The sequence below is a fragment of the Dama dama genome, chromosome 10 (assembly GCF_033118175.1).
Source record: "Dama dama isolate Ldn47 chromosome 10, ASM3311817v1, whole genome shotgun sequence".
Lineage (NCBI taxonomy): Eukaryota > Metazoa > Chordata > Mammalia > Artiodactyla > Cervidae > Dama > Dama dama.
Window position 1 is genome coordinate 5333487 of NC_083690.1, and position 11466 is coordinate 5344952.

The 11466-nt window shown below is 51.6% G+C and overlaps 1 protein-coding gene across 3 annotated transcripts; it reads right to left on the minus strand.

Moving 5' to 3' along the window:
- Positions 1–6318, minus strand: NMRAL1 (NmrA like redox sensor 1). 3 transcript variants are annotated; one of them, XM_061152746.1, is made up of 6 exons: positions 6111–6318; positions 5784–5851; positions 5396–5634; positions 2664–2913; positions 1342–1532; positions 1–292 (listed from the first exon to the last, which is right to left on the minus strand). In XM_061152746.1, exons 2-6 carry the CDS (start codon positions 5821–5823, stop codon positions 113–115), a joined length of 900 nt encoding a protein of 299 aa, XP_061008729.1. In that variant the 5' UTR covers positions 5824–5851; positions 6111–6318; the 3' UTR covers positions 1–112. The 3 variants fall into 3 exon arrangements, with proteins under 3 accessions (XP_061008729.1, XP_061008728.1, XP_061008730.1); XM_061152745.1 differs by lacking the exon at positions 6111–6318 and adding an exon at positions 5994–6041; XM_061152747.1 differs by lacking the exons at positions 1–292; positions 1342–1532; positions 6111–6318 and adding an exon at positions 1539–1751 and having other exon boundaries at positions 5784–5987.
- Between the last annotated feature and the right edge of the window lie 5148 nt (positions 6319–11466).

Sequence of the window (11466 nt, forward strand, 5' to 3'; positions counted from 1 at the left end):
TGTGAGAACAATGGCCTTTATTTAAAAAATAAACTTTCTTGTAACACAAGAGAGGGTCACTGTGACCGCACCCCCCATTGTCCCCCCAGACGGGGTTGAGAGGCGGGCAGGGTCACAGCCCTGCAAAGTCCCCTTTGTGCTGCTCTAGCCACTGGTCCAGAGTCCTGGCCTTGGGGTTGAGCTTCAGGGTCAGTTCGATGTTGCGGTCAGGTTTCAGGGCATAAAAACGGAACATGTTGGCCAGGTCCCGGGCGCCGGGGAAGCCAAGCTTCTCGTAGTCCTCGGGGCTTGTCTGCAAGCAGAGGAGCGTCTCTTAGGGTCGGCAGCACCCCGACTACACTGTTGGTACCTCAGCCTCTACTTTGTCCCCCTGAATTCATCTGAAAACCATTGATACTAAAGAGATGAAACTTCAAAAACCACTGTTCCAGGGCAATTTATATCCTGTTCTTCCAAGATCACGAGGTGAAAACGTCTCAGTCCCTTCCACAGCAGGACTCTGCTTTCATCATTTTCTTGCTTAAAACACCAAAGCTGTTCCCCTTTCCTAACCAAACTGAACCTTAACTCCTTGGCTCCCAAACCCTCCATGACGGCCTCAGGCTTTCTTTGTTTAGATAGTAATAGCCATTTAGTGCACATTTTCTAGTGCATTCATTGTGCCAAGGGAGCCTCTACATCAGTTATTCCGTTCAGTCTTCACAGCAGCCCGAGGATGGGATACGTTCCATACGCCCACTTTACAGATGAAGAAACCAAGACAGAGAGGGGCCAGGGACTGGGCCTCTGGTTACACACAGGTGGGTGTTAAGGGCTGGGAGCAAAATCTGAGCCCAAAACGTGTCCTGCCCTGGTCTCTCCCCATTTACTGCTCTGTTTGCGTCTGGGAGGCTCTGTGGGTGGTTTCGGTCGTTTAATAACTCTGAGTATCCCATAATCTCAAACTGAGAAGAAACAACAAACCCAGGGGTCTGGACAGGAGGACAGGGTAGGTGAGGGAAGGAGGGGACTGTGCCAGGCCAAGGAAAGGAGCCAGATGGGGCCCACTCCAGCCTCCTTCCCCTGCACCAAGGAGCCCAAGACACCCCGTGCTCTCCCTCCTTGCTTTGGCCCCTACTGGGCCCTCTTCCACAAGCCCTTTCTTGCCACTTGGCCCTCTGCCAGGGCCAGACATCTCACCCAGCAGCCACACTTCGCTCCTGAGAACCGCACGACGTCAGCCTTCTCTGAGGATGAACTAGGCTTTGTGATGCTCAGAGCGCGGGGCAGCCCAGGATGCCACTCCCCTGCTACCCACAGAGCCGCTCGGATCGGGCTTCCATGTCCCGCCGGGCCTCTCACCTTGGCGTCGCGCACCGCCTTGCCTGTGTGCTTGGCGAGCAGGGCAGCGTACTCCTCCGCCGTGTGCCTGCAGGTGCTGAGCCCGATGTTCCGGCCGACGTACTCCTCTGGGGTCTTTAGCAAGCTGAGCACCACGGGACCCAGGTCAGCCACGGCCATGCCGTCTATGGGCACGTCACCCATGGGCAAGCCTGGGAGGGGGAGAGGGGTGTGCTGGCCCCTGTCTCTTGAGGGGTCGGTCTCCACCAGCTGGTTGGCGCACAGGTCAGCACCTGGCCTAACTCAGACACCCCAGGGTCAGCAGCAGAACTGAGTCAGGAAACGGGACACAATGGAGCTCTGCCGCTGGCAGGCCGTTCAAATCCTGGGAGCCGGGCTGGGGAGAACTCCAGGCCTGCCACCCATCAGGCCTGAGATGGAAACAAGCAGAAGGAGGGGAAGGGGCTTTGAAAGGCACCCTGCCCAAGAATGGGTGCAAGCCCCAGTTCCTGACGCGGATGCCCACGGAGGGTGCTCCAAACACCAGCAAGAAAGCTCGGCTGGCCAAGGCTGAGGCCGAGCCCAGAGCGTGGTGGGTGCTGACAAACGTGTTAACAAGCGACTCTACCGGCCACGGTGTGGCTCTGGGGATGGAGAGGCAGAGCTCTGTCTAGATGAGGCACCTGGAGCCCTCCAGCCCTGCCTGTAAAGTTCCCACGGCTGCCCATTCAGACCACCCAGGAGCCTGTGGGGATGGAACTCCAGCTCAGTGATGGAACACAGGCGACTCTCTGACGATGGCTCTGCAAACTGTAAAGGGTGGTGTCAGGGTGCCAACACCAGGCCCAGACTCTGCCCAAGGGAGGGTGAGCAGGGATCATGCAGAGGTGAGGAGCCAGGGGAGGGCTCTGACCCCTCCCACTCTGCCTGCCGAGCCTCCCCTGCTGCCCCACCAGCGGCAGGACACAGGTCGGACACGGCGCCCTCCACGCTGTTTGCAGATGTGCAGACGGGCAGAGAAGAAAGTGCTTTCCTACCCCCGGGAAATCAACTGGACCTAGCCCTCCAAACCCTCTCCTCACTGATGAGGCAGAAACAAGAACCATGCTCATTTCTGCAAAGCTCTCCAACAGACAGCACAGCATCCCCGCACTGGGCAGATCTTCCCTGGGGAAGTCCGGGTCATGCCCGTCTCACGGGACAGGACACGGAGGCCCAGCAGGGTCATGGGTCTACTATGAGAGGGCCGGGGCTCAGACCTGGAGCCCTCGGAGGACAAGCCCACTCTTTGGGTCACCGTGGCTCCGCACAGTGCCAGCAGACGCCCGAGGGAGCACACTCACTCAGCAAGTAGCTCCTTCCATCCGGGGCTTTCTGGGGCAGGAAGTAGGAGAGGAGGTTCTCAAAATAGCAGGGCAGCCGCACGCTGGTCATGGGGACGCCGATGTCCCGGAAATACTCCTCCACCTCCCCTTTGCCGTCAAAGTGTCCTGCTGTCAGTCTCCCCCCGGTTAGCTTCTTGATGTTCTCCAGGCCGCTGTAGACCACGTAGCACAGGCCCAGGCGCTTGGCCAGATCGGCCAGCAGCTTTCCCTGGCAGGCGGGCAGGAAGGGAGACGCCACAAAGTTCAGAGGAAGGGTGTGTGTCCCTGTCGTGGCCCTGGCTCTCCCACCCCAGAGGCCACTCTGCCAAGAGCCACAGGCCACTAACCTCTCTGATAAGGCTCCCCTTTCTTGTGCGGCTCCCACAGCATCACATCGTCTACCCCAGGATTATAAGTCTCCCACCAGCCACACAGCCTTAGCGCCCCTTCTCTAGATCATCCAGGTTGTCCCACCTTCCAGGGTACTAGACCAAAGTCCTCCATGTGCCACCTGGGAGGGGGCGCACAGAGGCTTCCCGTCTCTGCCTGTGCTTAGACAGCACCTTGTCCCCGTGCTGTGCCGTCTTCCTTGGAGAGCCCCAGCCGTCCCCTAAGGAAGCGCTATGGCTCAGCCGTTCAGCACAGAAGACACACCACGTGGGCTTCAGACTGGCTCTGCAGCGCCCTGGCTGTGCCTTCCAGGACAAAGGGTCTAACTGCTCTGGCCTCGTCAGTTAAATGGGGACCCTGCTGCACAAGGCCGTGTAGGGCGCTGGATGGTGGCCTCCCAAGAGACATGTCCACCTCCCATCCGCCAGAGCCTGTGAATGTCACATCGTTTGGGAGAGGGTCTCCGCAGATATTTTTTAAGCTAAAAAACTTGAGATCATCCTGGATTACCCTGGTGGGCCCTCAACCCAATGACAAGTGTCCTTATGAGAGATGGAAGAGGAGACAGGGAGAAGAGGAGAGGCCGCGTGAAGACAGAGGCAGAGCCTGGAGTGACGTGACCACACGAAGAGCTGGCACCTCCGGACACCGGAAGAGGCCAGCCTCCAGACAGTGCAGGGCCAACACCTTGCTGTTGGACTCCTGGACTTAGCGCTGGGAGAGAATAAATTCCTGTTGTTTTAAGCCACGTGGCTTGTGGTCATTTGTTATGGCACAGGCGGTCAGGTTGACAGGATCTGCATGAACCAGAAAAGTTCTCTTTGTACACCCGCTGAGATGGGCTTCCAGGTAAGACAGCAACTGAAGGTTCGAGGTTAAAAACAAAGAGACCAGTGGTCCAGTCCAGCTTCCCTTTATGGACCAAAGTGGTCCCTTTACATAAGAGGAAAAAGAGACCAGCTCAGGGAAGTCACGTCCACAGCCAAGGCAGTGGGGAGCTGTGGATGAGGCAGGACTGAAAGCCGATGGCCAGGGGTCTCAGCCCCGGAACCTCGGCTGCGCCAGTCATACCTTCTACAAATACCCAAGCGCCTGCTATGTGACAGGCCCACTGCAAGTGTCTCTACCTTCCAGGAGATTTTAAAAAGATGCATGTTCGTCTCACATCCCTCCCACGGCAGCCTGGGCTCAACAGCCACCGACCAGAGAGAAGCTGGGTGGAAAACAGAATAAAGAGAAACATGACACATCTAAAAAGGGACATGGCAGATTTGGGGAATGTTGGTGATGGATTATACTTTGATTGTTGTCGTTGTTCAGTTGCCAAGCTGTGTCTGACTCTTTGTGACCCCGTGAACTGCAGCATGCCAGGCTTCCCTGTCCCTCACCACCATATTTTGATTAGAATGGTAGTTCCATGGGTATGTGTGCTGTGTGTCTGCTAAGTGTCTGACTCTTTGTGACCCTATGGACTGTAGCCCACCAGACTCCTCTGTCCAGGGGATTCTCCAGGCAAGAATACTGGAGTGGGTTGCCATGCCCTCCTCCAGGGGATGTTCCTGACTCAGGGATCGAACCCATGTCTCTTATGTCTCCTGCATTGGCAGGTGGGTTCTTTACCACTAGCGACACCTGGGAAGTCAGTTATATGTGCATATTTATCTTCAAATATCATTAAATTGTACAATTAAAATGTGTACCTTTTAAGAAAATTATGGGTCAGCAGGGAGAAGGTAATGGCACCCCACTCCAGTACTCTTGCCTGGAGAATCCCAGGGATGGGGGAGCCTTGGTGGGCTGCCGTCTATGGGGTCGCACAGAGTCGGACACAACTGAAGCGACTTAGCAGCAGCAGCAGCAGCATGGGTCAGCAGAGTTGTTTAGAAAATGTGCAGTCACTGGATGACATAAAGCAGATTGTGGTTGCCTGGGAGGGGGAATGGGGAAGGACTGCCAAGAGGTATGGTGTTTTCTTTGGGGGTGATGAAATGTTCTGGAATTAGTAGTGGTGATGGCGGCCCAACTTTGCAAACAGGTGAAAAATCACTGAACTGTACATGTCAAAAGGGTGAACAGTACGGTACATGAATGATATCTTAAGTCACTGGATGAAAAAGAAGTCACCTCCTGCCCTTATCAAAGTCTAGGAGGGCTGCATGGAAGAGGAGGGAAAAGCTGCAGTGTCCGTCATCACAGGCAGGGGACAGCCCCTCTCTGACAAGTCAGAGCTGCCCTGCAGGGAGGCTGGGAGCTCTTTGAAGATGCCCGGCTCCTGCCCTGGCCACCCCACTCCCTCCCGACGCCCTGCGGCCTGCCCTCACCTGCTTGACCTCCTGCTCCGGGCTGCAGTTCTCCCAATAGTTGGTCACAATGAAGGCGGCGTGAGCGCCGCTCAGGGCCAGCTCCATGCTGGCCTCGTCATCCTGGTCTCCCTGCACTACCTCTGCGCCTTGCAGCCCCAGCTGCTTCGCTGCCCTCTGCCCAGGGTCCCGGGTCACCACTCGGACCCTAAATGTCCCATCTTCCAGGAGCGTCCGGGCCACTGAGCCCCCCTGGGCACCTGTGGAGAATCAGAAAGACCTGCAGGGTGGAAGCTGCCTGGGAGGCCTGCCGAGGGTGGCGCCCCCCAGCGCTGGGGGGCGGGGCCGGCCGGACCCCCAGGCTGTCCTGGGTGAAGGGTCCAGCGCCTCCTTTGGGGGTTTCGCTTACCTGTGGCTCCAAACACCACCACCAGCTTCTTGTCCGCCATGCGAGCGGGAGGTGTGGTCCCGAGAAGTCTAGGGGCAGTGAGAGGCACAGAGTGGGCGAAGGGGCGCGCGCGTCGCGTAGGCCCCAAGGGGAGGTCCGGCCGGGAAAGATAGGGACTCCGCCACCCCCGTCCCCTCGGACCGGTTCCCGGGTCCCCGAGACCGGCTGTACCTCCCAGTGGAGGCCCAGGTGTGAAACGGCCCGGGAACTGGGGAGCCGCTGCTCTGCAGCCGAGTCCACAGCTTGGGGGGATGCAAGCCTACATGTGGCGCCGACCCTGGCCCTTACCTCCAGTTGCAACCCGGAAAAGCCACGCTTTCCCAGGCATCCTGCGTGAAGGGACCCCAGGCTGGTCTGCTCCCGAATCCCCGCCGTCCGGGTCCTGACTCTGCGCGAAGCGGACATGCCACCCCCCTCCGCGGGCACACGATGGTTCGTCCCAACTCGGGCGAACTCTGCCGAAGGTCTGGAGCCGCCCGCCCCGGGCCTACGTAAACCGAATTTGCGTCAATCGGGTCTGACTCAAATGTACTTGCAGACGAGGACTGCACAGGCGAATGCTGGTGGTGACGACTGCTCCAAGCAAAAACGAATAAGTAAATAGTTTTTATTTTGCATGAACATCTGATCTTTGAAAGATAAATCTATATTAGTGACTCTTAACACCCAAGGCTCTGTCTCAGTTCTTGTATCCCTGACTCATACTTGAGGTTGCTACTACTTGCCCAGGTTTGAATTCTTTTTAATAGAAAAGATCTCTCTCTCTTCTCTTTTTCTTTTTTTTTTTGGGCCACGCCCCAAGGCATGTGGGATAGTTCCCCGACCAGGGATGAACAGGTGTCCCCCTGCAGTGGAAGCAAGGAGTCCTAACTGCTGGACAACCAGGGAATTCCGCAAATTATATAGATATATTTCTTTGTTGTTCAACTAAAACTCAAAAATGACCCTCTTACTCCTCTTCTGAAATTTTATTGCTGACTCGGATAAAAGCATTTTTTTTTCCCCTCCCTTCATTCCAAAATGTGTACTGACCGCTGCAGGAATGTCAGTTTTGTAACAGTAGGCACTTGTCTCCATTCATGGCTCAATTTCCCAGCACCTAAAACAGTACCTGGCACAAATAGTGGCTCAAAAAATATTTGCTGATTGACTGTCTAAACATTTACTAGGCACTGGAGTTACAGGGAAATCAAACTAAAACTGGTGTTATTTTCCCAAATTTAGTGGTGGAAATAACCCACAAAGTAATGTGTATTTTATATATGTAAAATAGTGGTCATTATGTATTGTAAGATGCATGTATTTATTTTAATAAATACACATTTGTGTCTATAAGTGAAGATGTCATCTAAATAGAATGTTTATCTTGCATAAGCCTTGCATTGCCTCCTCCACAGCCTATTACGTTATTCTCGGAGCTCAGGCTGTGTACCTTCCTCCCACCACCTTAGATAGGGCTAACTCCTACTCATTCCTTAACGCGTCACATACCCATCACTTCCTCCAGGAAGCCCTCTCTGACGCCTAGGCTAGAATAGCTACTATTTCATTCCCATCTCTATTCCACTGGCGACATGGTCTCTACCGTATTAGACTGTGGGCTTCCTAAGAGTTGGCCCCATGTCTTTTTTATTTCTGTCTCTCTTCCTCCTGGCACAATGTCCAGCATTTAGTAGGAACTCAATAACTTACTGAATGGAACCCAAGTGCATATTATTCTGATAAAAGATGAGACTTTTCTTCAACTGCGTGGGTTAAGCCACAAAACTCGATATTCTGAGGTCTCCACTTTAAGGAAATAAACCCAAGCAAGAAGATCCTCAATGGGACCAGTTGCAGAAATCTTTTTTTTTTTTTTTTTTCAGCTTCACCCCACAGTATCTGGAATCTTAATTTTCCAGACCAGGGAACAAACCCTTGTCACATGCAGTGGAAGGGTGTGTCTTAACCACTGGACCACCAGGAAAGTCTCAGGACCAGCTGCATATTGTGTAAGGCGCAGTGCAAAAAAAAAAAAAAAAAATGCAGGACCCATTGTTTAAAAATTACAGAGAATTTAAAGACTGTGGTAGCAGAACCTAAACCAAGCCTAAGATGCTTCTGAGCCTGGGGACCCAGTATGACTGCTCTAGTTACAAGCCCATGAAGCTGCTCAGCCCTGGTCACTGGGTTTGAGAGGAGCCTCCCACAGTGGGACTTGAGCAACTCCAATGCCCTTTGGCATCACTGAACCCAAAGCTTGGAAATCAGTGCAGACAGCGAGTGGCAGAGAAGAGCATCTCTGCCCTCGGCTTCTGGTCAATGGTGCTGGTACCAGGGAGCTGTCCCTAAGTGGGTGGGCAGACAGGCAGCCTGGGCAAAGGTCTTGTTTCTTGAAGCCCCAGCTACCCACCTCAGGGGGTTCCCTGAGGCCTAAGGGAAAAGATTTGGCGACTGACTGGCATTAGCTCAGCCATGACTCAGCACCTCCTGTGGGACCTTATATCTGACAAAGGACTTCCTGCAAAGCACTTGTCAGTCCAGTCAGCCCATGTACTAATGATGATAACAGGGAGAACTCTTCTCTGGGCTTCTCCTACATATCAGACGCAGACTTAGGACCACGTTATCTCATTGGAACTCTTGAGGCAACCCCTCCTCCAATCACTGCCACTCGGTTTAGTTCAATTTTATGTATGCGTGTTTGGGACAGCAGGCAGTCTTAAAATTCATTCTTTTACTTATCTATTTTAAAATATTTGTTTGGCTGTATCAGGTCTTAGTTGCAGCATGTGGGATCTTTCGCAAGGACTCTAGTTGCGGCACGCAGGTTCAGGAGTTGAGTATTAAGGCTTAGTTGCTCTGCTGCATGTGGGATCGTGGTTCTCCAACCAGGGATTGAACCCATGTCCTCTGCAGTGGAAGCTCAGTCTCAATCACTGGACTACCAGCAAAGTCCCAAGATTCATCCCTTTAAATTTGATTTTGCCTGACTCAATTATTCATTCTCATAAAAAATTTAAATGGTACAGATACATATCACAAATGAGCTTTCCCATCCTCTGTCATTCTAGTGTATAAACCTTCCCTCTTTTGGATGCATTTACACGCCTAAACACAAATGTGTAGAAAGATAACATTTGTATGTTTGTTTTTTAAAGAATGTTATTTAGCTGCACAGGGTCTTAGTTACGGCATGTGGGATCGAGTTCCCTGATTAGGGATCGAACCTGGGCCCTCTGCACTGGGAGGGTGGAGTCTTAGCCACTGGACCACCAAGAAGCCCCAAAGATAATGTTTCGTAGTTAAAAAAATAAAACAGAAAAAGTTTTAGATATAAAAAAATAAAAGGGATTGTTGACTAAAAAAAATAAACAATGGCCAGTCTAAGAAAGAAATGGAAAATTTTATTCCAGTCAACCTGAGCTCTGAGAACTGTTCTAAAGAGATGAGGGTGTGATTTTGAGAAAAGGTTACAGGTTACAGGCTTCCTACATGGCACTAGTGGTAAAGAACTCACCTGCCAATGCAGGAGACATAAGAGTAGTAGGTTCAATCCCTGGGTTGGGATCCCCTGGAGGAGGGCATGGCGACCCACTCCAGTATTCTTGCCTGGAGAATCCCATGGACAGAGGAGCCCGATGGGCTACAGTACATAGGGTCAAAAAGGGTCAAACACAACCAAAGGGACTTAGCACACATGCACAGGCAGTAAAGCACACATCTTGGGAGAAAGTTACTGTTATTCGTGAGGAAAAAATCTTAGTTAATGGTTTTAGTGCATTTCCAAGTATGGGAAGATACAAGAAACTGGGTTCATAAAAATTTCTCCTGAAAATATCTACCTGAGGGCCATTTCTGCCAGTTTTCCTAGAGCACAAAGTGCCTCATCCCGATCTTCACCATTTCAGGGTGTGTTGTAAATCAGTGACTATTGTGACTAATGACTCAATTCCTGTAGAACTGGATGGTGGGCAACATTCTTTATTTTACAATTCCTTCCCTTTTGATCTCAACTTTAACGAAAGTTTGGGAGGCACTTCGTGAATAGTTTGTCCCCTGGTACTAGGAATGCTTATTCTCAGGTCAGAATTTCATCGATAGGCCATTCAATGCGCTATTACTGGACGAGGCCCTATTGGTGTTGTTCAGTCGCCCAGTCATGTCCAACTCTTTGTGACCCCATGGGCTGTAGCACGCCAGGCCTCCCAGTCCTTCACCATCTCCCAAAGTTTGCCCAAATTCATGTCCATTCCATCGGTGATGCCATCCAACCATCTCATCCTCAGACGCCCTCTTCTGCTTCTGCTCTCAATCTTTCCCAGCTTCAGGGACTTTTCCAATGAGCTGGCTGTTCCCATCAAGTGACCACAATACTGGAGTTTCAGCTTTGGCATCAGTCCTTCCAATGAGTATTCAGGGTTGATTTCCCTTAAGATTAACTAGTTTGATCTCCTTGCTGTTCAAGGGACTCTTAGGAGTCTTCTCCAGCAACACAGTTTGAAGGCATACATTCTTTGGCGCTCTGCCTTCTTTACAGTCCAGCGTGCACAACTGCATGTGACCACAGGGGAGACCATAGCCTTGACTATATGGACCTTTGTTTGGCTACTCTTAACAGGGCCCTTTGTGGGCTGACAAAGGGCCCTGTTAAGAAAAGCCATAAGCTTCTGGACCACCTGTCATACCGTTGGTCATGGTCAGGGAAATGGTTCTCGCTTGCTGCTTCTTCCCATATCTAGAGATACACTATTACAATCACTGATCTCATAGAATCATCTATAAGGTCAATTGTTTCAAGCTGTTTAATTGTCATTAATTTTATTCGAGACTCAGTCACAGGTCTGGTAATGCGAGAAACCTCAATCTCGTAAAAGAGGCAGAATACAGTAATATATCTAGTAACATTAATAAGGTGCAGCCTAATACCGCCCTAATATATCAACATCCTGACTCCTTATAGGATTGAGAAAGGAATGCTATTATCTCAGGAGTTTCATGGCCAGCGGCAGGAGAAAAATTGATCTTTATGGTTGAGCAGGTATTTCTGCCCCTGGGGAGGTCTGGTCAATGCATAATGCAGATACACAATGCAATACTAGAGGACAACCAGGGAAGTCCTCTGAATGTATTTTTGTATTCTCCTACAACTTTCTTTTCTAATCACCTTCTACTTGATTGCCTCCCTTAAGGCGGTGTCTGCCCTTCACACCAGCACCCCCACCCCCTTTTTTTTGCGGGATCCTAGTTCCCACTGGACTGCCAGGGGATACCCTCCCATTCCTTTTTATCCGGCACAACTCTTTTGAAGAGGGAGATGTGCCCCTGTCAACCAACCATCCCACATTGTCTTTTCATATACGTTCAGGCTCTTTCAAGGTTTTCACCCAAATGCTGTTGCAGTGAACTTGCTTGTTTGTGTCTCTTTGGGTTCTTGCGTTTCTCTAGAAAAAGCTACCCAGAAATGGAAGTACTAGATCAAACAGAATGCCTATTGCCAATTATAACATTCCCCACACCTTTGCCAATACCGGACAATATCAGTCCTGAAGTCAGTTGGATGGTTAAAGAAATGACAGGAAACCAGTGTGGCTGAAACAGATGGGACAGGAGGAGAACGCGCGAGATAAGCCTGAAGCGGTGGTGATAAAGGGCAAGAAGGGCC

Excerpts from the sequence above, each read along its gene's own strand:
- NMRAL1 (XM_061152746.1), bottom strand. The coding sequence starts at position 5,823 with ATGGCGGACAAGAAGCTGGTGGTGGTGTTTGGAGCCACAG. Across the intron at positions 1,533-2,663 it reads TGGAAGGAGCTACTTGCTGA|GCTTGCCCATGGGTGACGTG; the intron begins GTGAGTGTGCTC and ends TCCCCCTCCCAG. Across the intron at positions 293-1,341 it reads AGGCGGTGCGCGACGCCAAG|ACAAGCCCCGAGGACTACGA; the intron begins GTGAGAGGCCCG and ends CTCTGCTTGCAG.